Consider the following 27,407-nt stretch of genomic DNA (forward strand, 5'->3'; position numbering starts at 1 on the left):
ATCCCGTCGGTCTCCTTAGATGGGGGTCTTGCCGATCGGCCGCCCAGGCACGCCTTGTCGAGGTGATTCTGGCGGTCACACTTCCGGCACTTTTTACCGTATCCGGGGCACTCGGCGCGTCTGGCGCGCCATTGAGGCGTTTTGCCGTGGCCCACCTCGCCGCAGTAGATGCATACTCCTTCGGGCTTGGCCTTCCGTTTTTCCGGCCTGGCTCCTACTCTGGCGTGGACGTCCTGTCGCTTTCCCCCGCCGATACGAACTACTGATCGCGTCCGTGCTCTGAGTGTCAAGCAGGCGCGATGCCGGCGTTTTCCAGACTCTTTGGCCTCGATATACTCTATCATGTCCTTTAATGGCATGTCCTGGTTCTTCTCACCGAGTAGGTCAAGTTGTATTGCTTGGTCCGCGATGCCACGGGCAACCACGTTGCGCAATATCTCTTCCGTGAAGTCGTTGACCTGATCGCACCCCGCCTTGGTGCACTTCATTTCATACTTGCACGTGTCCGCCTGCCCCTTGATGCGGGCGTGGAACGACCGGACGGGCTCCTCGTGTCCCTGCCGCATGTTAGACAGGGCCACTCGAGCTACCATCGTGTTCTCCGTCCGGACGGCGAGCGCCTTCATGGCGGCGAGGACGTCTTCTTCATCGCTGCCCACGAGGCTCCTACCCGCCGCGCGAGTGAGGTCCTTTCTCAGCTCCTCCTCACAGCACTCCAGTAGCTGCGCGACTATGTCGGGTCCGACAAGCTTAGTACCTGTTTTGTATTCGCCCCAGCGGGTTATGAAGTACGACCAGGCCTCGCCCGTTCCGGCCAGTGCTATGGAGGGACGCTTGAGTTTCTCCATCTTGGCATTCAAACTCGCCGCCCTGGGGCGGCGACGTGCGCACAGTGGCGTGTATACTCAACATGGCGGCCACCACTGCCGCCTCTGCGTGTGTAGCCATATAGTCACAACCCTCGATCGGGCACTCTGCTTCCACCGGCGCCATAGGAACAGTTATTCTGGAGTAAACGTTCTATGTTCGGTGATGCACACGTGTGTACAGTGTCCTGGGGGCGAAGATTGGGTACAGAACCCGAGAAATCCAAACTCACTGTCGACGTTCTCGTGGTCCGTTTTCACCCAGTCGCGTCCTCCTCAGCACCGACGATCTTTACTCGACTGCATCAAGTTGTTTGATTATAAATAAGAACAGAGTTCAATTTGTTCGACCACTTTATTAGCGTGGAACGACAATAATCAAACAAGTATTGAACAGGTTGAAACACCCACAACATCCCTGGCTCCGGGTCAGGCTGCGCATGCGCACTGGCACAGGGAACCGTCGATATGTAGAATTACCGTAAAGTACAATGTTCTCTAGTGTGGGGATTTAATTCACCGTTGTTCTTCCAGCTCGCTGATAAACTGGCGGTTTCCGTTGGTATTTGTCTGCTTCACACGAACTATTTTAAATGTAATTTTTTTTTAATTTTATTTTATATTAACGGTGCTGCCAAAGTTTGTTCGATTTTCAAGAATTAACATTGTGTAAGTTTTTTATGTAAAATAAAACAGATAGGCTGTGAGAATAAAAATTATGAATAAATTAATCGTACCGAATCCAATGATTGTCATCGAAAAATGTACCACGTGACCCTTCACCTTATTTATTTGTTTGTTTATTTATTAATTTTTTTTTTTTTTAAACGATTCTGTCCGCGACCGTTTTTCTCATTTTTTTTTCCTCAAACATTTTTTCCGCAATGACGAACATTCCCTACTTTGTGTTTGATTCCGTGTGATGCGAAAAAAGACAAAACCTATAAGCGGAAGCGGAAGTGCATGCGGCCCGTCACGATGGCAGACCATTCGGCGTCAGAAGTTGATCGGGTTCTTGCTGGTGAGGTGTTTCCTGAAAAACGTGAAAAGGACGCCATTCCGAACGAGGAAGGTTGTGTTGGAGAAAACAAGTGTGAGCAGGGTCTAAAGGAGGGTGGAGGAGATGTTGAGAACGGAGGTACCGACGAAGAGAATGCAGGAGATGACAAGAAAGAAAAAGAAGTCGGAGAGGGAGATGTCAAAGGAGAAGAAGAAGAAGAAGAAGAAGCTGCTGGAGGTGGAGTAAGCGAATCTAGAGTCAAGGGGACGGGTGAAGAAGAAGAAGAAGAAGAAGCATCAGGAGGAGGAAGAGGAGGCGGTCTGGCGGAAAAGGGGAAGGGAAACGGAGGAGCAGTGGGACAAGTTGGCGGGAAAGTAGAAGACGATTCTGCAGTTTTCCTCCCTGTTGTCGGTGCAGACGATAGAAAGCACGGCGGACCGAATGTTCCACGTAAGAAGGGTGAGTGGACAATGTGCATTGTTTTGTGAAAGGTGTTGCTGGACATTCGTTGTAGGTTTCGACCCTTCCCCATTTGAGGTTGTTATCCAGTGTAGTGGGGGCTAAGAGCCTTGGAGGTGCCACATCGAGGATGATCCAACGTTCCCCCCTCTTGCACCTTTTCAGTGGATATTTTGCTGAAGGCTGTGGGTGACGCACCCATTATGAAGCAGAAGAAGTGGTCTGTGGATCCGCACAAGACCGTGCAGGGGATCATCCAGTTTGTGCGCAAGTACATCAAGTGTGAGGCAGAAGATGCCTTGGTGAGTTGGTCAACCGAAAGCATCTGAAGTTGTTACCTCCGCCACTGAAAAAAGTTGCGCACGAATCTGGATGAAATTTTTTTGGACACGTTGTGTGTGTGTGTGTGTGTGTGTGTGTGTGTGTGTGTGTGTGTGTGTGTGTGTGTGTGTGTGTGTGTGTGTGTGTGTGTGTGTGTGTGTGTGTGTGTGTGTGTGTGTGTGAGTGTGTGTGAGTGACAAGGACGAACTGATTAGATTTTGTTGAAGATCCGGATCCAGATCCGACTACTGGAATTTTAAAAAGTGATTCTTCACCATTGGGGGATCGGGCCAAAAAGGATGTAGAGCACGATATCTCAAAAAAGTTGGGGACGGATTCGGATGAAACTTGGTGGACGGGTTTGGTGTGTGACCATGACGAATTGATTCGATTTTGGTGAAGATCCGAATCCGGATCTGGATACGAGAATTATTTGATTTCTAAAGTGATTCTTCACCATTGAGAGATCAGGGCGAAAAACTATATAGTACTGTACAGAACATTTCAAAAATCTATTGGGCCCGATATGTTCTTGTGGATCAGGCATTACGTGGCATTACATTATTACGTGATCAGGCATTACATTACGCTCCACCGAGTGCCCTTCTAGTTTTCATTGTTTTGATTTTATTTCAATATAACAGTTATGTTATGATTTCGATATAATACGTTTATTTCAAAACAAAATACTATTTCAAAACGTTTCATAAAATGTTACATTTATTGCTATTACGATAAAATATCTTCTCACTCCCACATCACTAACTTTACATATACCCACTTCACTTTTATTTATTTTTATATAAAAAGTCGAGGATTGTGGAGGTGCTATAGGCCCAGTCACACCTTGACGTTTTAGCCAGCTTATGCCGATTTTTGAAAAATTTGTCTAAAACGCTGGCACACGTTGAATACGTTATAGGTAAGTTTTGGAAACATTGAGAGCACGTTGAAAAACACTGCCATACGTCGTAGTACGCTGACTTTCATCGTTTTACTTTGCGGTTGTCCTCAAATTTTAGCATGCTTGAAATTTTACGACTTATCCCAGCGTATGACTCACAAGTTCCGCTACGCTGGGCATAAGTTGTCGGCACGTTATGCGATCGTTGACACACGTCGACACACGAGACTTGTAAGTTAATCATAAGTCGAAACACGTCGAGGTAATGTTTAGCGTACCCGAAACTTATTTCTAACCTATGGATAACGTGTTGTAGGCACGTTACGCGATCGTTGACACGTCCACACACGTTACTTGTAAGTTACTCATAAGTCGAAACACGTCAATGTAATGGTTAGCGTTTTTTTGTTGTTGTTGTTGTTTGTTTCTTCGGTATGACTGTGATGTTGACACTTCGATTTCTATTGTGGTTATGATTTAAATCGTTGAGCGGCAGCCTATTAATTATATTATATTATAACCGCACTAGAAATCGAAGTGTCAACATCACCGTCATACTGAAGAAAAAAAAACCAGGGCGTCTGGAACACTGACGCGAACCATTACCTCGACGTGTTTCGACTTATGAGTAACTTACAAGTAACTTTTGTCGACGTGTGCCAACGATCGCATATCATGCGTACAACTTGTTCCCAACGCATGCGGAACGTGTGAGGCATACGGCAAGTACATCATAAAATGTTTCACACATTTAAAATTTCAAGACGTACTCCACTTACTACGACGTATGATAGCGTACTTTGCATTCTATTCTCGTATACCAAACTTACTCATACCGTATTCGACGTGCGCCAGCATTTTAGACGCATTTTTCAGAGGTCGGCATACGCTGGCAAGATTGCCAAGGTGTGACTGCGATGTTGACACTTCCATTTCTCTGGCAGTTATGATTTGAATCATTGTGCGGCAGCCTTTTAATAGGCTACGCCACGTGATCGTCGGCGATACGTGCAGCGCGCTATGCATAAGTTAGACTATCGTTGGGCATAGGTTGTGAATGCCGACAACAGGCTAAGCATTCGTTGGTATAAGTTGTCTATAAGACAACAAAACGTTCTGTGTCCGTTACTAATATGTTATGCATACGACCAACTCGTTATGAATACGTCCGAATCTTTACAAAAAAAAAGAAAAAAAGTTCAGCGTAAGCCAGCGTTTTACATACATTTTGATACGTTGCCATTGCTGGCTAAAACGTCAAGGTGTGACTGGGCCTTTAGTCTCGATTATAGAACTGATCGGACTTGGCAGAACAAAAGGGACAGTAGAACGAGGGGGGTAAACGCACTAACAGCAGCGATTAGAGACAAAATGGAGAGAATGAAGAATGTGAGGAACAATGAGGGGAAAGGGAGGATGCATGGGGTGAATGATACAAGAGAAGGTAAGATGTGTGAGCGTTAAGGCAAGAACTGATCATGCTAAACGATGTTGTCCACTGGTTGAGGAAGAAAATAATTGGAAAAATGGTCGGTCCATCGTTCCAATGCCCTGACAACTCATTCAGCTGTCCATCAGTGCGAGGATCCGTGGAAGACGACGACCAGTGTACCTGTATTATCATCGTACAGAGATGAATCCAATGCACATGTGCACCACACGTGTCAATAGGTAATCGGGCATGAAGCACTGGAATGAAAACGTCATCACATTTGTAAATAAACACAAAGGGTTTTGTTGCTTGAAGGATTCTGAGAAACAAAGATTGTGGGTTGGGGTTAGATCCAGGAATTTTGAGTAGTCTTTATTTGTAAAAATAGACGTTGCGAAGCATCGTAAGTCTTTCACCAATGGGCCAAGGACTGCCCAGGTCCCTATATGCTCTGGGATCCTGGATGTTCTCAGAAGGATTCTGGCTTATTTCTGATTATATAAATGTAAGGTCAGATACCTGCACAGCGTGAACATTTTGCTTTTTATTTTCTTCTTCAAACTTTCACTTAAATCAGTTTGACCTGGCTTGTGTCGTGGGCAAATCCAAGCGAAGGTCCCTTCAGATAGAAGCATTTCATATTCATGCCACAGCTCTAATTTCAATGAGATTTTCTTGTCTGAATGTGAAATTTTATTAATCTTTGAAAGAAAATGGCAAAGGCATGGGTTGAAGGTGTGAAATCACTAAACTAATTTACATATATGCAAATTATGTTACGTATGGGACAATTTGAAATCGTGATGTCGTAAATTAAACCAAGCTTTACCATTTTTTAAAATGGACATGAATATTCCACCATGCCCTTTTTATACACAAAAAAAAATTGTTCACTTCATTAATTATGCAAATTAGGCCTGTTCTTCATAAGCGATGTCCTATTACGTAACGATTTTACACAGATTTTTTAAGATTACACTAAACACTCCAAAAATGTTTTGATGCCATTTTCAGAAGTTCTAATCCATCATGTATTGGTCATATATCCTGTATTTCTCGATTAAAATATAAGTAGATAATTACTTCACGAGTAATTTTTTAAGTTACGTATGGGACAATATGGTTACGTATGGGACGTTCCTCACAAAGGCTGTGGGAAAGACTCCTTCAACAGTATCAACATTTGACCACTACTTTGACCAGTACTGTGGGAAAGACTACTTCAACATCGCCAACATTTGACCACTACTTTGGCCGGTAGATATTTTGGTCATTCATGTATTCTCATGAGATCTGTCCTCCACACATGGCCCAGTTTAAGGCATACTAAACAGTATGGGATCATTCTATTTTAAGGAGGGTGTAACCTCCTTTTGAAGAAGGGATGAGTTTTTGTTTATCATTATTTCAGGCACCTCTAAGTTTCTGGTTTTTCTATGAAACATACTGGAATATGTATTTCCCTTTTACACAAAATTAATACCGTCTGCTATTCCCTTGGGCAAGTGCAAGTTATCCATATTATAACTACGTTGCTAGATTTGATATTTTCAGTCTAGTTGATAAATGTTTACATCGACATATAATTACTTCCATTGAATGTACAAAAGCCCTGAGGTCCTGAGACGAATCAAAACAAAAATCGATATGACCATTTATAAACAAATTAATTACCAACAAATTACTCAATGCAAAGTATTTTGTTTATTTTCATTCTTTGTACACACACTAACACAGATCTGTCCTGTGTCCTGTGCATGTTTAATCATGCTCTAAAGTATATTTTTGTGTATGTGCACAATAAAGTTGTGCATTTAATTTTCTTCAGAAGTACTTGCAAACCCTGGTTAATGATTCTAATTTATAATCATTCTGCATTTATAACACTTAATAATCAGATGATCACTTTGTTTCATATCCTACTACATGAACTGCTGAGTTTCTTATCATTAAATGTTGGATCTTTGTGTTAAAATATGCTCGAGCCTGTTGATTGTGTTATGAAAGGCAATTTACACCAACAATGTATATCATTGCATGTGAAGCCGATGAATAATTTTGTCCCATACATAACGTGTCCTTTGTTAACACTAATTAATCTCTCTTGATTACTGTGTATATTTTTTTCTGTAAGAGAATTTGTGATGAGTTACACAAGTGTTTCAACTTTCTCCACACTGAAAATTCTGTTGAATGATAAAATACTTTCAGAGAACTTTGAATTTGAACATATTGTGACGAATCTGGAACCCATTGACACAACAGCCAGGGTCCCTATAGAACAGTTATATCGGTAAGTGTGTGTTTATAGTTAGGGCCCCCTACCTGTGTCTAACGGAAATTATGTGTGCGCTGTGGAGATTCGTTTACAACAACATGCCTTCACCTCGCTTCCTCACACCGACGCCATTGTCTACGTGCTTTCGATCACGTACGTGGGCGGAGTTTCCTCGGCCACCAGAGCTCCGACTCCGCCCCAGAGAGATGGAATGTTCCCCGCGACCAATGAGAGGCGAGACGTCTCAGACATCGACTTTCCCACGAACCCCGGACCAATGGGAGGCGAGACATCTCAGACGGCGAACTTTCCCACAGCCTCTCGACCAATGAGAGACGAGACATCTCAGACGGCGATCCTTCCCACGACACCCCAGCCCGCAGGAGAAATGCAATCGAAGAAACGCTAGGGCCTTGGAAAGAGCGTCAGGGTTGGGCGATCGGGTTTGAGGTGCCGGAGATCGACTCGTCTGGTCTGGTCGGCTTAGCAGCGATCGGGTTTGAGGTGCCGGAGATCGTCTCGTCTGGTCGGCTTGGCAGCGATTGGGTTTGAGGTGCCGGAGATCGACTCGTCTGGTCTGGTCAGCTTGGCAGCGATTGGGTTTGAGGTGCCGGAGATCGACTCGTCTGGTCTGGTCGGCTTGGCAGCGATTGGGTTTGAGGTGCCGGAGATTGACTCGTCTGGTCTGGTCGGCTTGGCAGTGCTCGGGTCGTCTCTCGTCTCATCCACCTGGCGTCCGACGCTTTTCCTCCGTCCCTGGTGCTTGGAGTAGCATCGTGTTGTGGGTTCGAGTCCCGTCGAGGTGGACAGGTCCAAGCGCAGGCTCTGGTCTCCAGCTCCCTTTCCTCGAGCTGGAAGACTTCAATAAAGACCAATGGGGTGTGTGTGTGTGTGTGTGTGTGTGTGTGTGTGTGTGTGTGTGTGTGTGTGTGTGTGTGTGTGTGTGTGTGTGTGTGTGTGTGTGTGTGTGTGTGTGTGTGTGTGTGTGTGTGTGTGTGTGTGTGTGTGTGTGTGCCCGTTTATAAGTAGCAACTGTTAAGTGCTTTTTGCTTGTACATTGACTGCATTTCTTATAGTCGGATAACTCTGCCCTTACGTTCTCCCCTCATTTCCCTATTGTTTAATAAATACCCCCATTTGTGAAATGTATCAACTCGTTCATGTCCTTTCCTCCATTGGCTTAGCGTGCTGCGTGTTGGAAACTTAGCAAGGTCGTTGTGCCACCGTAAGGGGACCTTTGAACCGACGGATCTCGGCGGTGACCATCCGCTCTGGTCACACACGGTTCGAGTACGCTAGTGGCTCGTTCCGTACAGGTGCTGTCGAGGGTGTGGAGACTCGGTAAATCGCCACGTGGATATCTAGGTATTTTGAAAATTGGCAAATAACCCCGTACCACGTGGTAGAAATATTGACGCTTCACGGTCCGATAAGGGACCCGTACTCTTCGGAGTTTTCCGAAGAAGTACAATCTAAATCCCGGGTGATTGGCGGAGTCGACTCTTCGGCTCCATCTTGCGGTCGTGCTCGTCGCCGATACCCAGCCCGCAACAATATGTCTTTGAAAAATCGTTTTTCTTGTGGTTCCATATGTAACGCACTGTTTTCTTTAATTACATAACCATCGCAAGAACTAATGACATATAAATTATTGTGGGTGTTCTCCTTGCAGATGCCCAACATTAAAATAAAAATCACTGAAATTGATAACTATCTTAATTGCTTTTCAGAGGGTTAAACTTTCTGAATCTCCCATACTTAACGTGCACGAATTCTTCGACTTGCCTGACTTCCTGCAAATTTTGCTAATTATCCCATGCACGCGAAGCAAAAAGCGGGGTTAAGCAATTGGTTCACATCTGGCTCATTTGTCTGTTTGTCTGTATTTCTACAAATGTTAGTTTATGATCGAGGAACAACTTAACCTCAATTGAAAGTTGTATTTTGAACACAAATCGGAAAACAAAGTTGTAGTTTTTAGCAGTACTTTGGTTCTGAATATTGCACATATTCACAGAGGAGCTAGTTTTTAAGTGGTGAAGCCACTTCAATATTTGGTATGTCCTTCCATCCATCCATCCCTCAAAATATGAAGAATAAGAACCTTTCTAATGGGTTTCGTTTGTTTTCGTGGCTTTGCATATTTCATATTAAAAATGCCAAACTGAACTGGTTCCTTCAGACACAGGAGTGATTCTTTATTTATTTTAATCTTTTTTTATTCCACCTGCTTGGCAGTCATACAAAATTGAAATAATTCCAAACAGGAAACTTTTTTTTTAAGGACATTATCAAGGACACAAACATCAGGCACGAATAAATAGTGTAATGTGATAGATGGCGTGGTGTAAAAGACTGCATCAATGGGCAGTAAACGTTCAAATGTTTTTTTTTTCTCCGACCTTTAAAATCTTCTTTATTTCAATGAAATTATACACTTGAACACTGAAACACAAATCGCCTTTTTGGCACTTTCAAAAACCTTCCTTTTAGCATTACTTGGATGGCATTTTACATTTTTACGGCATTTTACATCAATCAAATTTGCTGCTTGTAGACCTTGCCTGTGTCCTTGTTATACATTTTTTTATGCATACGTCAGGCTAAAATAAATAAACATCATGAACCATATCTGTTTGTTTTTTGCAAAACTTTTGAAATCATCACTGAAAAGAGACCTTTAAATGTCATCGCACAATTAGTTGCTTGTGCCCTGAGCTGGCACATGTTTGATGAAATATCTTTGTGAAAAGTAGTTTGCATGATATTTGATTTCACAAGCACAGTCAAATATGTTAAACACTTGAGAGAGTACAAGGTGGTTGAGAAGAAGCCAGAAGAAAGACAGTGAGTTGCTGAGTTGAGGGGAAGGGTGGAATGTGGTAAGTTACAAGGACTGCGCATGTTGATTCTTTCATTTTAAACTTTTACATGTGAGGGGAAGAAATAAACAACAAGCAGCAATAAATACCTTATATATGGCCAATGAGTGGGAGTGAAGAGTTTGCAGAGATATTGAAACATTTTATTTTTTTTTCTGAAACTGGTTAGGTTCAGATATTGAGTATGCCTTGCAAATAGCTTTGAAAACGTATTCATATCATGTTGCCACTTGTAAATTTTCCACAAGTTTGTGTTAATTTACTTGTTTTTATGTTCCTTTCAAAAAAAACTTTTTTTTTCAATAAATATTTTCTGATTGAACAACATCTGAGTCGGTGGTGTAATGGTTAGAACATCAGCTTGCTCATCATTACAATCTACCTAACATCAGACAGTGGCTGTGATTTGGCTGTCTAACTTCGACTTGGATCTGTGAGCTGCAATTTGCCTCAGCACACCTTGACTCTCATCCACCTGGAAGGCCTTCATCTGCAGCTTGATGGAATACTGCTCTCCCTTCAGGGCTGTCAACACTGCCTCGCATCTTGCTTGACGCCATGGAAACCAAGGCTGCCAAGATCATTGGAATCTCCCCCGGTGAAGCAGAGTCTATGGGCCTATCACTTTGCCATCACAGACAGGTCGGTAGTCTCTTTGTCTTTCACCGCCTCCTTTCTGGTATTGCACCCTCTGCTCTTTCTGTGATCTGTCTCCTCCCCCAGGTTTTTGCGAAGTGTACGTGGTCTGCCATCAACCAGTTCTGGTGAAACTCCCAAAATCCAGACTCACTAATCACCTCCACTCATTTGTTCACCTTTTCCCACCTGTGGAATCGGCTGACTTCCTCAGTCTGTTTAATTCCATCCTCTCTATCAGTACTTTGACAGCTGTTCATCACCATCTCAGGTCATCCCCCATGCACAACCGTGATCTTACTATCCACATGGACTCCCCCCCCCAACCCAACTCTTTCAGGGTTTCCAGTTTATCCTTCCACTTCTGTGATTGGGTTTCATCTTGTACATCCCCTTCCCCACCCCCAGCCACTCCATGTTCTCGTCTTGCTCTCATTCCCCACGTCTATGATACCTCCAATTCTCCCTCTATAGTCTATTCTGTCCCTAATCCTGCTGTTGTTGGTGTGTCCCCACCTCCCCCTTACCTTCCTTTTATAATGTTATTTTTGTTCTCTTGCATCCTGCTCTGTGCTTTTCCATCTCCCCCAAGTGCCTCGACACTGGACAATTTTTTATTTATTTATAAATAATAACATGCAGAAGCCTGGTGTTGGCGCAGTGGTTAGGGCAGCGGCTTGGGATCCAAAAGGTCCTGAGTTCAAGCCCCGTTGGGCCACTGAATTAATACACCAGGGGGTTGACTTAGCCTGTCATCCTTCCGAGGTCGGCGAAATGAGTACCAGTATACTGGGTCGGTGTATACCCTGGTTAGAATAGGTGTACCATATCCCTGCGACGTAAGAGGCGACCAGGGTTGCGTCAGGAAGCGCATCCGGCGTAAAGCATGTGCCAAATCACTATGCGGATCATACGGATGATCCGCTGTGGCGACCCCGAAAGGGAGCAGCCGAAAGAAGAAGAAGAAGAAGAAATAATAACATGCAGGGCATCCGTGAAGAGCTCTATGAAGCATGACTCCCCATTTTGGGTCAGAGCTTCTGCATCACATCTGGTACATGTTCTGGATTCTAAAGCTTTGAGGATCACTCTCTCTGTCTCTCTTGCTCACCCTCTTTCTCTTCTATTCACCCTCTCATTTGCTCAAGGTCATCTGCCATCTGCTTGGAAATCAGCAAACATTACCACTCTGCAGAAAAAAGGTGCAAAAACAGATCCCTGCAACTACAGATCAATCTGCCTGCTCCCAGTCGTCAGCAAGGTTATGGAATCTATCATCATTTCCGACATCAAATCCTTCTTCTCCAATGGCTTGCTTTCTGATCATCAGTTTGCATTCAGACTCGGTCACTCTACCTTGGACTTGCTGCTTCTGCTTTCCCAACAATGGATGGAGGTCCTAAATGCCAAACATGAGATCAGAGCCATCTCCTTCGACATATCGTGAGCTTTCAATATGGTCTGGCATCCCACACTGCTCAACAAACTCTCTTCTTACGGTATCTAAAGCAATCCCCACTCATGGCTCACGGACTTCCTCTCCTGTCGCAGTGAACACGTGGCTCTTGATGGAATTCTCCCATCTTCTCCTCCCGTCCAGGCTGGAGTTCCGCGAGGAAGTGTTCTTGGCCCTGTGCTTTTTCTGGTTTTCATCGATGATCTCTCAGATTCTCTGGAAAATCTTCTTTATGTCTTTACTGATGACTCAACCATTTGATCGGCAGGCAGCAGCCAGTCCCATCACTCTCCGTGGACCTGGATAAAATCACAAGCTGGTCAAACAGTTGGAATATGTCTTTCAATCTTGACAAATCTCATGCTCTCACCATGTCTCCCTCAAAGGACCATCTGGAAAACCCTCCCATCTACTTCTTCAACGATCCCCTTGAAGAAGTCCTTTCATTCAAGCTTTTGGGTCTGTCTGCTACAATCTTTCCAGGGAAAGCCACATCTCCAAGCTGGTCTCCAAAGCCAGTTGCCGACTGGGCATCCGACGTCGTGAAAAGTCCTTCTTTGGCACACCTGAGCTTCTAACCACTTACAAAGCTTTCATCTGCAGTCTGATTGCGCACTGCTCCCCTCTCTGGGGTAGTACTCCTGCCTCACACCTAGCTCGACTTCACGCTGTGGAAACCAAGGCTTTTAGGAACATTGTTATCTCCTGCGATGAAGCTGGTTATGGTTATGGAATGTCTTTGGGTCTTTCACTCTCTCACCGGAGGCAGGTCGGTGGTCTTTCTTTATTGTACCATCTCCTCTCCGGCCTTGCCCCCTTGCTCTGTCTGTGTTCTGCCCCCCCTCTCCTATATTTCCTCAAGGGACTCAAGGTCCGTCAAAACCCCCCTCCTGGTGAAACTGCCAAAATCAAGAATCCCTGCTCACCTTCACTCTTTCATTCCTCTCCCCGCCCCCCATTTGTGGAACAAACTCCCACACTCTCTTCAATCCCATTCCTCCCTCCATGTCTTCAAAACAGCCGTTCACCACCATCTCATATCTTCCCCCATCCAAAATCTTCATCTTTACTACTCCCGTTAATCCACCCCAAACCCACATCCTTCAAGTTCCCTGTTTTCCTTCCTGAAAGTCCCTGTAGTACCATCCTGTTTACCCTGTGTACCCCACCCCATCCCTCTCCCTTCCAGAGATTTCCTATTTTCTCTGTTCCCCACTATTTTGTGCTTCCCCCTCCCACCCCTCTTGTCTCCTTCTTTGTTGTACGCTTCTTTGTATTAGCTCTTACACGAGCCTTGACAGGGTATACAAAAAAAGAAAGAAATCAGAGACTCGCTGAGGTCCAAAGAGAATTCCGAGACTCAGCATTTGCTCCTCTTTCACTGCCAGCACATTGTGGGTCCTTCATGCTCTCCCCCCTCCTCCCAAACGAAGTGAGGGCTTTAAAGACTAAAGTGGTCTTGAACCAAGACCCCAGCGATTCTGCTTTCTCACCATCACCATTTTCAATCATTCATCCTACCCCTGCCCAACTTACTCAAACACACCTGTTCAAACTACTTTGTGTAAATCCAGGTTGACGGCTCACCTACTTTCCACGACTCTTCTCTGCAATCTGTAGAACTATCTTTCATGTTTTTCAATGTACTAGCATTTATAATTGGTAACAAAAAAATATTTATTTTCTATCAACCTCATTTAGTTTTTGCTTTTCTTTTTTGCACGTCTTAGACTAATGTGAGTATCTCGTTCGTATTGAGCTCCATACGCAACTTAATCTTGCTGAAATTAAATATAACGTTTATACATTTGAGTACCTTCTGAATGTAATTGGTGCATGTGTATCAAAATGTCACCTGCTCTTCAAGAGCATCCTAAATCATTGTTGTGAGCAGATGCAAGAATCTTCATTTGCTGAGATTAAATTTGGACACTATAAGATATGGCACAAAGTGAAACCAACAAAGACTGTTGATGAAACGTTAATATCGAATGTGTTCACTCGTGGGTTTTGATGAACACCCTTTGTGCAATGGCGTACATGTCGACGTGACATAGTGTTACTTCGTGTAAGGATTTTAGCATGGGCAGTGTGTTTCAGTTGTGAATGGCAAGTCTGAGAGGTTGCTCATCATTGTCATGTTTACCTCCCTGTTTTTTATTTTTTTAATTATTTTTAAAAAAACATCTTATCACCTGCTGGTAAAATGTCTCCACTGTTCCCTGACCCATGATTTTCTCATCCACCAGTTCCTTTATGTAAACCAGTCTTTCGCACCATCTCCAGACCAAGTCATCGGTAGCCTCTATGAGGTGTGTAACCTTAAATACAAATAACATAAACCTTTTTTTTGAATGTTTGTTTGGGGTGAAGAATTGGAGGTAGCATGTTATTTAAATTGTCAAAATTTTGAAAACTGAGCAGAGAATTCAAAAGTACAACCAACCAAGTTTAAAAGAAAAAAGGGAGGCTCATATCATCAAACATTTCAACCTCAAAAGTAGAGTGGCCTTAATCAGGGATCAAAAAATGGCTGTGCACTCACAATTTATGATGTCCTCTGAAAGTGCTGAGCAACACAGGTGTGCAACAGACCACAAGACCCAGGCAACCATTCTTGACTGTCTTTGTATGAGTAGTTTGGACTGGATGGTGTCTGAATGTTGCCTGGTTCTCATGGTCTATTTCAAGATCTTTTAAGGAACTTCAACGTAGGAGGAGGCCATTAGGCCCATCAAGCCTGGTCAATGGTTGTCAGCCTATGGTTTGTTGGTGCTCTTAACTTCAAACAAGGAAGCCGCACGTAACATTTTTAAAGTCTGGTATAACTAAATAGGTGGAGGTGAGCAGTGATTCTGGATTTTGGGAGTTTCACCAGAGGGTGGTTACTGGCATCTGATTTGTTTGCTGGTGAGTACAAGTCGTGAACCATCAACAAAGTGTAATTTCCCCCCCCCCCCCCCGCAGTGCTTTGGCAGCGATGGAAAGCTCGTGCTACACTATTGCAAGTCCCTGGCATGGGGATGAATGTTTTGTTGCTCGACATGGTGAGGCTGTGTGATTGATGCATTTCACTTGCTTTTCTTGCGAAGTTCCAGCACTCTGCGAAAGTGAAAGAGTCAGATGAGAAGGGCGATTTGGGGAAGATCCAATGGGTGCATTCTTTTTGTCTTTTTTTTTCCTTTCCAAGTGCCGAGAACATCTCCATCATCTTGCCTTTCCTTTTTTGCTCTTTGTACGCAATCTCGAGCCACATCACGAATGCGAACTATTAAGTCTTCAAAATTGGCAGCAGTTCTCTGCCATTCTTCCATGCCAACATTTCCAGCGCTAAAGGGACTGCTGTTGATGGTTTTGTGTATTTGTGACATTATGGCACGGACCCCACGACATTTGAATTCAAACTACGTCAAACGTTTTTTTTCGATTATTAAAATGTGCAGGCAAAGTCTGTTGTAAACACACTTTTATTTGTAATAATTCTTGTGTAATTTTACAATTGTTTCAATAAAGGCAAATCGAAGGGATGGTATGGCAATGACAAAGCCAGGCCAAGATGATGTGGAGCGAATAAAATAACTAGTTCAGCCCATGCCTGGGAATGGAAAGCGCCAGTGGAAGATGGCACCATCTGTGCTAACACTGATGAGGTGCTCACCATCCGGAGAGATGCAGACCTGCGCCACAGCACCACCATGACCCTCACCGATGTGCGTTACTTTTCCCTCATTGTAAGCCCACACACGAATAATGCGGTCATCTCCACCTGCAAGTGACCCCCACACCACACCCTCCAGATCAAAGTATAAAAGGGGACAGAGTCGTCATTCTATTCTCCGACTGTAGCTCAATTGAGTTATGATTGTAATTACAGTTGTCTGAGCATGTATCCACCTCATTGTCCTCCATTACTCGCCTCCTCATTGTTAAGTTATTTGTTAATTTTGTAAATGCAGACATTTGAGGATCATGGAAAAAGTGGATCACAAAGCACAGCTGGTATACATACTGACAACATGCTAGTGGGGTATGAATGAATAACTAGTCTTGTTCGTGAAGGCAAGAGTGTATCTGCATCAGTGGACAGGTAGAACAATGGATTAAATTGACAGGATGTTGAATGTTGATTGAGGTATGCCAACCCAACGTGGGAAGCAAGGAGAAGCTGAATTTTTGGGCATTAACCCTTAATCGGAGGAACAGGCAGATTGAAGAGTCAATGCCCAAAACATCAGCCTCTTTTGCTTCGACAAATGGTAAAAGCCTGAAAATTAATCTTCTTGCTTCTCATGGCGGTCAGCATATCAAAATCAGCAATCCTGTTGATTTCATCCAGGGTCGTGGGGTAACTTTTTTTTTTGGCAATCTTGAACTTCATCGTGGTAATTTTATTGCAAATAAAATGAATTTTTTTTTAATTTGAGCAACTGATCTTCATTTATCAACACTTGATGGTGCAAACGGCTGATCTATTAAAAAAAAAAAAACGGTAGTCATAATAGAATGAGAAACTTAACTTCCACCAGCTATGGAAAATTAGGTGTTATCTGATTATGGCATTTGTCATGTGTTTTCCCCCCTATGAGTATATGATTGAGATGGCGATCAAAACCTGTAGCAAAATGGCTGCCGCTGGGATTCATGGCCATTCCATTGATTACTCCATTGTCTGACGCTTTGAGTTCCCGGATGAGCGAACCGTCATGCACCTCCCAGAAGCCGATCTGTGCCGTGAGGATACATGATCAACAACAACAACAACAACAACAAAAGGATTTGAGGAAACTGCATAAGTTTAGACAGTTGAAAATTGAAGTTGCATTGCGAAAGGGGGATCGATCATCATGGGTGTTTGCGGGAGAGGGATGATGTCAGAAGGTTGGGACCATCACAGAGGATTGGAAATAAAAACGAATGAAAGATGTTGCATGGGCAGGAAGGTTGCACCTTTCATGAATTTCATAGTTATATTTGTACCAACGAACCTTGCGGTCAGTGCCACTGGTGATTATGTGAAATTCCTCACGGTTGTAGCAGACACATTTGAACAGGGTATTGCTCATGACCATTTGCTTGCATACGTAACGTCTGAAACAACAAAGCTTTGGATCATTATTTTCAGAGGCATCAAATTGTCAGGAGTGAACACCAAAATGAATATTACAGCCAAGTTGTTTGCATTTCCAAGGAATAATACTTGAGCCTTATTAAGGTATCTTTTATTTTTTTTAAACAGTCCAGGTTGCACTTGCAATACAAGATTAATCAGAAGGAAGTCGTCCCCCAATTTGTGTATGATTTCATAAAAGGCAAGTCACAAGTTCATATTATTTTGATTCTGATGTACCACACTCTGTTACAGAGCATCGGTGCTGCTGAAGTAGTTCCTTGACAATGGCTGTACTAGGTGGTTTGCCATTGCCTTCCCAGCAGTAGTTCGGGCAGGAATTTAATTTGTTGAGGGTGCTGGTGATATCTTGCCTATTCTTCACGAAGGACACCGTAGGGTGTTTTAACGTCCACCAACTAATGCTGGCAGATGGGACGCCCAGTTTAACATCCATCCAAAGGATGGTACACACGTTGATGAATCGCCTGACCTCGGAAACACTGGGATGAAAGTTTATAGCTGTGCTGAGATTTGAACCCAGATTAGGCAGCTTAGAGCCAATTTTTTTTTGATTATTATATTTATAGGTCACACTCTAAAGACATTTCGTTCCCTAGTTCGGAACTGTCTGTATAACTGTTAAATTTGAAATTCAACGAAGAGAATTTTAAACTGTCATTTTTCAATTGCCTAGTTGGCCAAATGAACAACTTTTTCCCATTACATGGGAGTGGCCTAGTCTATAAGACTATTCAAGCAGAATTGCAGAGCCTCAGATTTGCCCTTCAAGCATTTGCTGTAAATTTTGATTCACTGTTGTGAAGGTTTCTGCCTTCAAAATTTCATCTCGGAACAGTGTGTAACGAGTCACCACTGACTTTATCCCATCAGTTAACAATTGATGATCATCCATATCGCTTGTGCCATTTAAATATTTGATTGTTTTGTCAAAAGCTTCCTTGCTGCGACTCTCTCTGCGTGCACTTACTTCCGAACTATACTACGAATTGTTGTGTCTTCGTGAGATCTTGAGTATATGTTAAAATATCTTCCACCAGTTTTCTCGTTTTAATTGTTGGTAGTTACACTTTAGGAAAGGCAATCAATGTTTAAGACGGTATTTAATTTGGTCAGAAGACTCCATATTGTGGCATTTGAAAGTCACACTGATAATCGCCGATCTAATTTGAGCCTTCAAGTCTTGGTTTCATTCCGGAAGGCGTGGGATCTCCCGAGATATACATATTATTTTGGAGGCAGGGTGTTTCTCCGTTACATGCCATGCTTTCAATGTGGAGGTTGAGCAGCTGTGCTTACCATGCGAGCTCTCCATCTATCTATCTATATATAATGGGGCAAATGCAGAAAAATATGAGGTCTCAATAAAGATCTCAGACTAATAATTTTTTTCTCCACAGGTAGCAGCACTGGCTTGGGTTTCGTAATTGGATGTGCATCCTAATCTTCCTGTCAGTACTGTGTTAACCGTTGTATCGATCGGTTGTGTTTTGTAGCTGTACTGGAGTTTTGTTAATATTATAACTGTTGCAATCGTATAGGTTTTTGGTAAAACTAAACGAAAGTGGCACGGACATTTTTGACAAGTTCAAGCTGGTGTATGGGGAAGATGCAATGTGAAGATCACATTTGTTTGAGTGGATCATTGGGTTTGTGGAAGGGAGAATTGACGTGAATGTTGGTGCACGGTCGGGTTGCCCATCGATTGCCAAAACAGACGAAAACGGTGAGAACGTTGGTCCGATCTGACCGGTATCCGAAACTCCAATGAAAGGAACTCATTTTGCATCAATAGAAGAGATCCGGAGAGCCGTGACCAATGTGATAAATGACCTTTCACACAACTTCCAAGGGTGCTTTGAAGCATGGCAGCGACATTGGCAAGTGCGTACATAGACTCCCAGGGAGATTACTTTGAAGATGACCACTGACATAACTGGTACGTTTAGAAGAAAACGTTGAATTGCTTTAATCCTGGAACTTTACTGTCAGACCTCATATATCTTCTAATATATAAAGCTCATTCTAACTACTCACTGACTCACTAACTGATATTGGTATTAATGTTCAGTACCTTCCAGGTGATATAGAAAGCTGAAATTTTGCGTGCGGATGGACATCGAAGCCGATACACGAGGGAAAAATCACAGAACTCTCGGAAAGCTTCCGTAAATAAAAATATCTGAAAATAAGTGCAGCCTTGTTTTGCTCATTGCAGGTGAGCAACCCAAGACAATGAGGGAAGCACGGTTCGTTATTGCTTACAATATGTAAGCATAGCTCACTAGTTTGTGTGTGTGTGTGTTTGTATAATGTATACATACATGTAGTGTACAAAAAAAATGGAAATGCTTTGGTAAATAAGGGATACCAAACAATGGCTTCCACACAGGTGTGGCCCATTTGTTAAGCAATTAACATCCCAGCACACTTCGGGTCATATCTAAAAATGCTGCACAGGCCTGGTTGCTTATAAATTATGGCTAGCATGGCTGCAAGAGAAGAACCCTGAATGCTCCCAACCACAGAGTACATGTGGCCACCCAATGGTTTGATGAGCATGGCACTGATGTTGCCCAAACGGTGGAGGGGCTCTTTGTGAGCCAACGGCCATCCATATCTGGTGTCAAACTGTGTCTGCAAATGTCCTGTAGTTGGGTTACCTCTTTCTCAGAGGGTGGTGGCAGGCTTTGCACTCCAGCTACGGTAAACACTTAATTCCGCAAAACAAAAAAACGCACTCTCTGGGAGTACCTCCTGTGTACTTGCCCTTCACAGGGCAGCTCACAAGATGATGAGATTGTGTCAAAGCCTTCAGGACCCCCATTCTTTGATGATGGGAGGAAAAGCACGAGATCATGGGATGTGTTGGTGTGTTGGGGTGGTGCTGAGGTGTCGTCCACCAGACGGTGGTCTCCTCGGGTTAACCTAAGGTGGTCCCTGCGGGTGGGTGCCGGGAATGTCCTTACTCAAAGAGAGGATGACCATCTTATCATCTGAGCTTCAGCATTTGAACATCAGTCTTGCAGAACTGAGGGTCGGAGACCGGATAGTAGAGAGATCATGGTGGGTGGTTACACCTAATACTGGTCTGGTTGCTCTGATGGTTACAATGCCCAAGGATTTGCTGTAGCTGTGTCCAATACGCTGACTCCTATCATAATTTCACTGGTTTCTGTATATGCTCCAACTGAGGCGAGTGATCTCACCGTGAAGGACGCATTCTATGCCACGCTAGAGTCTGAGGTTAATCAGTGCCCCAGGCAAGATACTCTTCTAGTCTTGGGGGATTTCAATGCATCGACTGGCATTGATCGGGATGGTTATGAGACATGTGTTTGTCCCCAGGGGTCTGGAACTGAACCAGAACAGCACTAAGTTCCTTGACTTTGCAAGAAGTCGTGAACTTAGTGTGGCTGGTTCATGGTTTCAGCACCCACAGGCTCATCGCTGGACTTGGTATTCCAACGCTGGTGGTGTGGCAAAGGAGACTGACCATGTGCTTGTTGATAGTCGCTTGAGGATGATCCAGAACTGCAGGGTCTACCGGAGTGCTCAGTTCCTCAACACCAACCATAGGCTTGTTGTTGCAACTCTGAAGTTTCAGCTTAAATCTGGGAGAATTGTACCATCCCAGCCTAGGCTGGATGTTGGCAAGCTCAAGGATGAAAGGGTAGCTGAGAAGTTTGCGAACAAGCTGAGTAGAGAGTTGCAGGGTCTGGGTGTTTCGGAGGATCCTAATGAGTTGGACTGCCTTCAAGACGACCATCCATGATGTTGCCGGTGGTTGTCTTGGAACCCACCATCAGGCGAGGAAGAACTTTGTCTCTCAAAAGACACTGGATAGAATTGACCAGAGTCGCAGGGCCAGGCTTGATGGCAGAGCTGAGCTGTTCAGGGAGCTGAGGCATAAAACTGCACATTTTCTGAGGGTGGACAAGGAGACCTACATGTGAGGAATCTGTAAAGGGGAAGAGAATCACTTGTGGTCAAGTGATTCTCATCATGCTTACAGAGGAATTTGTGCATTACGTTCTTCCAAGCCTGTCCCTTGGTGTACTGTAGTTGGAGCGGAGGGTGGTGAGCTCTTGACAAAGGAGTGTAAAGTGAAGGGCTGTACCAGGCTGACCCATCAGCTGTTGAGTTGGATGTCAGGGGTGTTACTATCCCTATTGCTAACCCTCCAATCAACTGTGAACCGCCTTGGTTTGTCGAAAGACAGGCTGCAGTGAACCATTCGAAAGGGGGTGAAAGCTCCTCAGATCTATGGCATCCATGCTGAACTTCTCAAGGCTGGTCGAGATGCTGTACTCATGTAATTGCATGCAGTTCTGTGCTCTGTTTGGAACACAGGCATAATCCCAATTGACTGGAAGAGGGGCCTTGCCCCTCTCTGGAAAGGGAAGGGTGATCGCCAAGACTGCAACAATTACCGAGGGGTGACCCTGCTCTCAGTGCCAGGAAGGGTCTTTGCTCAGATAATTATTAAAACGGTTTGCCACCGTGTGCTTCAACACCAGCACTCAGAGCAGTCAGGCTTTTCACCAGAGGTCAACGATTGACCGTATTCTTGCTCTTCGGATCCTCGCCGAATGCAGGTGAGAGTTTCAACTTGGGTTGCTCGCAGCCTGTGTTGATCTCTGAAAAGTGTTTGATTCAGTGAATTTGGATGCCTTCTGGAGGATTTCTCAGTCTTTGTGGGGTGCCACCAAAGCTGATAAATCTGATTTCTGAACTATACTCTGCTACTGAGAGTGCTGTCTGGTGTGGTGGTTCCATCTATGACTTATTTCCAGTTGTTACTGGAGTTTGTCAGGGGTGTGAACTGGCCCCCACACTTTTCAGTGGTTGCTTGGACTCTATTCTGGGGAGGATGTCTGAGAGATCAAGTTGTGGTGCATCGTTTGGGAATGTCAAGATCTCTGACCTTGATTTTGCAGATGATGCAGTCATCTTTGCAGAGACGCCAAATATCCTTACAGGGGCCGTCCAGGCACTATATTAGGAGTCAGAGCCACTGGGATTATGGGTTTCCTGGGTCAAAACGAAGATCCATGCTTTCAATGACATCTTGGATGCTGCTATCTTGTCTGTTCCCGTTTGTGGTGGGGATGTTGAGTTCACAGAGAGATTCACTTACCTTGGCAGTGATATTCCTGTCTCTGCATGTTTTAAGCCAGAGGTCGATAGATGTCTGGGTGAGGTCTGGGAGTCATGGATTCACTGGATCATGGGGTGTGGTGCTGTCAGTGCTTCTGCAGGAAGATGAAAGTTTTCGTTTTTAATTCCTTGGTGCTTCCAGTCTTGCTCTGGATATGAGACTTGGACTCTGACCAAGGATCTGAGACCGAGACTTAACTCCCTCGGTACCAGGTCTCTTCGGAGAATCCTTGGCTATCGCTGGTCAGACTTTTGGTCCAACGAGCATTTGCTGAAACTGATGAGATTTGTTTCCTGTATAGGCCGTGAGCATCAGCTGCGGCTGTATGGAAATGTGGCTCGTTTTCCTGATGCTGATTCTGCTCACCAGATTCTCTCAGCGAGGGAGCTTCGTGGGTGGAGGAGGCCAATGGGCTGGCCACGTACCTCCTGGTTGCAGCAGGGTGTTCGGCTTCTCAAGGAGATGGGGATGGGCCAGGCATCTGTCTGGGGGATGGTCAGGCCCCTGGAGTACTGGTGGAAAGTGAATGCAGCAATGTGCTCCCATACCTGACCTGACCTGACCTGACCTGACCTCAGTTGCCGGATCTGAGCTCAATCGAGCATTTATGGAATATTTTGGAATGACACCTGAGACAGCATTTTCCACTTCTGTGAAACAGGTGTGAGTTGATTGACCTTCTCTTGTAAGAATGGTGCTGCCTCCTGCAGAATTCCAGACCCTGGTGTACTCTATTGCCATGGTGCAAAATTATTTTGCGTGTGCGTGTGCGTGTCGGAAATAGCACCACCTTGGGTGGTAGCTGCTATTACAAATTAAAAATTATGTTGTGATCAATAAAATTTCTCAAAAATGATAAAGTGCATTTCCAATAATGTGTCACAGCACATTGCCTACCTAAGGTGGGCACAGAAAGTGAGAAACAATTATCTACTCACTCCAGATCACTCCCAGATGGATGGTGGAAGGCAACACTACAAGAAAACTGGTGGAAGACAATTTCACAGATCCCCAAGATCCTATGAAGACACAACAATTTGCAAGTATGCATAGACAGAGACAGAGAGAGTTTCCACAAGGAAGCTTTTGACAAAACAATCAAATCTTTAAATGGCACAAGCATTACGGATGAGCATCGATTGTGCCTACTAGTGGAAGAAATTATTTACTCACTCCAGGTCCCAGATGATGCATGAGCCATCTGTACTGGCGCTAACACCCTCGTTCTTGCTGGCTGCTAAGCGAATACTCGACACGGTCGATTTGTGTTGCTTCATCGCATGAGCCAGAGTCGCTTGATTGCGTAGTAATGTCCACACACGCACCTGCACGCCAAAGAATGAAGCAGGAGATCTTGTTTGGTAGTCGTATATTGTGTGGTGCATGATTGCTTGTGAGTTGTGTGGTGTTGGCAATAGTCCAATCCATGTTGAAGTTAACATGCTTTTTTAAGCCTCATACATAAGACTGTGGTGTTTCTTGTTCTCTGTAAAATGCAGAGCGATTAGATGCACATACTGTCCAGCCATGGTGGGCCATAGCGATTGGCATTGTACATGTGAATTTCAATTGGATTCAGCTACACCACAAACGAGTACCTGGCCTTCCCCGCCACCACTAACGATGCGTTGACAATCGGCAGTTATAGCGATTGCTGTAACACCCATGCCGTGAGCATCATGCACAACCAAGGACAGTCGTCCAGACTCTGGCAGGAAGAGACGAATCTTCCCATCATCCCAAGCTGTTCGGATTGGGATAAAGAAACTGCAGTTATTAGGAATCCAACATGCTTTGCCTTTCTGTTCCATCTGTCCATTATTTGGTCCCTTCTCTCTATCTATATTTGCGTTTTTACAGTTTATCCACACACAATTGATTTTCAATTTTTGTTTCCCCCGCTGTGGAACCATTGCAGTCTCAACTTGCAACGTTGGATCTGATTGAATTGGTCTATTTGGAGGGTCAACGTTCATTTGAAAATATCAGTAAAGGAAATGTGGTCAACCCTTGACATGTGAAAGCACAAATTCGATCCATATGTATTGTTGCAGCTCTGTGAAGCTGGCACTCCCCCAAGGCTGTCACCCAACATACGATGATCCCGAGACAGTAATTTAATTAGTATTTTAGTTAGTCCTTCCATTATGTCTAGTGTGTAAATGGGACAAGATGTGTTGCGTCGGGCTTTTAGTTAGGTTCTCAATCCCCCTTTGCTATTCTTTCATCTATTTTATTTCACACACAATGTCCTTCACCCATGCCTGCACGCCAGACCAGACAGGAATGCACAGCAATAGCCTCATTAGCATGCGCACGCCATTTCCATATTTGAACTGTGCACCATTCACCAACGGATGCCTCACCTAGGACCCTCACCATGCTCACCGCGACACTACAACCCCTCACCATAATCACCACAACACTTCCTATAAATCTCCACAGTAACCTATGCTCGACCTCCTCACCACAATCACCACAGACATTCCAATCTCCACTACAACCACCTCAACCGCTCCCAATGCTCCAACGTCTTCACCAAAAATGCCACAGCACTTTCCCCCACTTCACTACAGCCACCGCAACCACTGTTATCTCCCTGGATGCTCACTACTGTCATTCGAGATGCCGGGAAACAGAGGTGCCTGCGAGTCAGAACACTTTGGCACGTAACTCAAAGCACAAATATGCGCTGGGACTCATTCAATGACGTCTGGGTAGTCCTGGCACTCCGCTAAATAGCAATGCTCAAACGGAGCCCAGCGCACATTTATGGCCAGAGAGCGCTCCCGAAAACCCACGCCCAATGTTAATCTTAGAGCTCTGTTGCGTGGCCAGGCTGGTGGGCAAATTAAACCATTTTCGGCTCTAGAGTCTGGCGGGGAGGGGCGACTCCTCGTTGGTGTCTACACACCAATGGGAATGCTCGGAAATGCTTGCAAGGCCTTTTGATCCGTTTTCTGGCTCCTTTGCCCTGGCTCTATCAGGATAGCAGCAGAAAGCCCAGAAAGAGCTGATCGCATCTGACTCACTCACCAAATCCGAGCCGAGCGCCACTTACCGGGGAGAACAGCGCAAGTCATCGAGCCACAGTCATCAAGGGTGATCGAGTCGTGACCAAGCAGGGCAGAGAGAGCAGCCATCGGCGTTTCCGAGACATTGCCGGGATCATTGCCGAGATCATTGCCGGGTCATCGGCATTCAGTTTCATTCCACAGCCAATACTCATTACCATTTACAGACTCTCTTACATGCCCCTTTAAACTATCTTCTCACGCATCTATCTCTCCCATCTACTGTCCTGTCTACTGTCGATGCTGAAAATAAAAGAGCAACAATAACAGATATGCACCTCCTTCACACTTCCTCTACTGCATCACACCTGCACCTCATTCGCCCCTCATTTGCACCATCCCATTTACGCACCATAGACACCCAGTTTTCTTTTCTCCTCAGCGATTGTGTTGCGTAGGTCCGCTGAGGTCACTTACGCCTCAACTGCTTCTCTGCTTTCTGAACACTCTCGCTTCTGCAGGTGTGTGCCTGATGGCGCCTGTATTGTTTGCATAAGTTAAGATTGCAGAAGTTGAGATCTGGTTAGCTCTGCACTGTCTTCTTTTGTAAATTATACAGTAACTGTATTTTCTTTTGCCACACCCACGAATCCTTGCTTTCCCCTGCTGTACCTTTTATTGTGCCACATGACCTTTCATCGCCTTCACTTGTAATAAATTGTTTATGTTACAAATGAACCAACCCAGTTTCGTGTTTTCCTGAATTGGTCCAGCATGGTCTGCACATTAGTTTATCCGGGAAGTTTTGCCCCACTGAATTTGCTCTTGTTAGCCAGCGTCTACTCACTGTATCGCTTGCAAGTAATCTGGGTGTGCGCTGAGAGCACGAGACCCTAATTGTTTGGCTGTCCACAGGTAAGGTATGTGAGGTAGTGTAACCCTGCCGTCATTGGCAGTGCCATTCGGTGTTTGTGGTTGCTTAGCAACTCGCCGGTGCACCGAGTTATCTTTGCCTGGCGGTCTCAGGACCAGGAGTTTGGGAGGGACCCGAGTGCTTACCTTCGTGGCAAGCCTCGAACCCCGAGTCCATAACAGTATGTAAAGGATAGGGGGTGGGTTTAAGTATGGATTACATCGGTGAAAGAAGTTGGTAAGGGATTTGAGGGAGTGGGGGTTATGTATGGATTACATAGGTGAAAACAAAATTTGGTCAAGGAGTTAGGGTGGGAAAAGAGGCTTGGACATTGGAGTCAGGATAGGGAAATTGAACATAGGGCGAAATGAAATACTGGGTCAAAATTGCACAAGTTTGGCATATACAATGTATTGTTTCGGATATGGAAGGACCCCTCCCCCCCCCACCCCGACGAGTTCAATTCAACACATGAAAGAACCCTGGAGTGTAGACATTTCCATCATGATTTTGTTTAGTTAGGTCACCCATCCCCTCGTATCAAAGACAGGGAAATGTGTTGTGATTGTAGTTCGAACCTTCACCATTGTTTTCTTCCTCCTTCCCAAACCTTCTTCTCCAACTCTGTATTCAAACCTCATTCTCAAACGCCCATCCTTTAACCCTTATTTTCCGACACCCGTACTCGTACCTCCATTGTCATGCTTCATTTCCAAACCACTTCACCTCACCAGTATTTTGACCCAATAATTGCTATTTTTCAGCATTGAAAATTGTCGTATCTTTCGCCGTCCCAGCATCCAATCATCACAAATTAAGTGAAGCATTCCCAAAGTGCCCCTCCCCCACGCTTCAGGGACAAATCACAGCATGCCACAGCCAATCAGTGTTGGTTGCACAAAACGGACGTGAATGGAGACAGTGCAGGGACGATGAAACCTCGTAAATGAGTAGTTT

General features: G+C 44.6%; 2 protein-coding genes across 6 annotated transcripts in view; one reads left to right on the top strand and one right to left on the bottom strand.

Moving 5' to 3' along the window:
- The first annotated feature begins 1,805 nt into the window (after positions 1-1,805).
- Positions 1,806-26,279, top strand: ATG12 (autophagy related 12). Of its 3 annotated transcripts, none has more exons than XM_085885381.1 (5): positions 1,806-2,325; positions 2,491-2,627; positions 14,484-14,546; positions 15,202-15,281; positions 23,467-26,279. In XM_085885381.1, the coding sequence occupies exons 1-4, from the start codon at positions 1,830-1,832 to the stop codon at positions 15,259-15,261; spliced, it is 756 nt and encodes a 251-aa protein (XP_085741507.1). In that variant the 5' UTR covers positions 1,806-1,829; the 3' UTR covers positions 15,262-15,281; positions 23,467-26,279. The 3 variants fall into 3 exon arrangements, with proteins under 3 accessions (XP_085741507.1, XP_085741506.1, XP_085741505.1); XM_085885380.1 differs by lacking the exon at positions 23,467-26,279 and adding an exon at positions 15,425-16,652; XM_085885379.1 differs by lacking the exon at positions 23,467-26,279 and having other exon boundaries at positions 15,202-16,652.
- Positions 15,684-27,407, bottom strand: part of CFAP52 (cilia and flagella associated protein 52) — a 78,214-nt gene continuing 66,490 nt past the window's right edge. For 2 of the 3 annotated variants that reach the window (XM_085885377.1, XM_085885376.1), the window contains exons 10-15: positions 24,122-24,267; positions 23,697-23,848; positions 23,462-23,542; positions 17,220-17,322; positions 16,847-16,958; positions 15,684-16,000 (exon numbers count right to left, since the gene is read on the bottom strand). In XM_085885377.1, the coding sequence (XP_085741503.1) occupies positions 15,819-16,000; positions 16,847-16,958; positions 17,220-17,322; positions 23,462-23,542; positions 23,697-23,848; positions 24,122-24,267 (776 nt within the window). In that variant the 3' untranslated portion in view covers positions 15,684-15,818. The remainder of the gene's footprint in view (positions 16,001-16,846; positions 16,959-17,219; positions 17,323-23,461; positions 23,543-23,696; positions 23,849-24,121; positions 24,268-27,407) is intronic. The other variant, XM_085885378.1, reaches the window with a different exon arrangement.

Source organism: Eptatretus burgeri, chromosome 6 (assembly GCF_056783735.1).
Source record: "Eptatretus burgeri isolate ZD-2024b chromosome 6, Ebu_testis_v1, whole genome shotgun sequence".
Taxonomy (NCBI): Eukaryota; Metazoa; Chordata; class Myxini; order Myxiniformes; family Myxinidae; genus Eptatretus; species Eptatretus burgeri.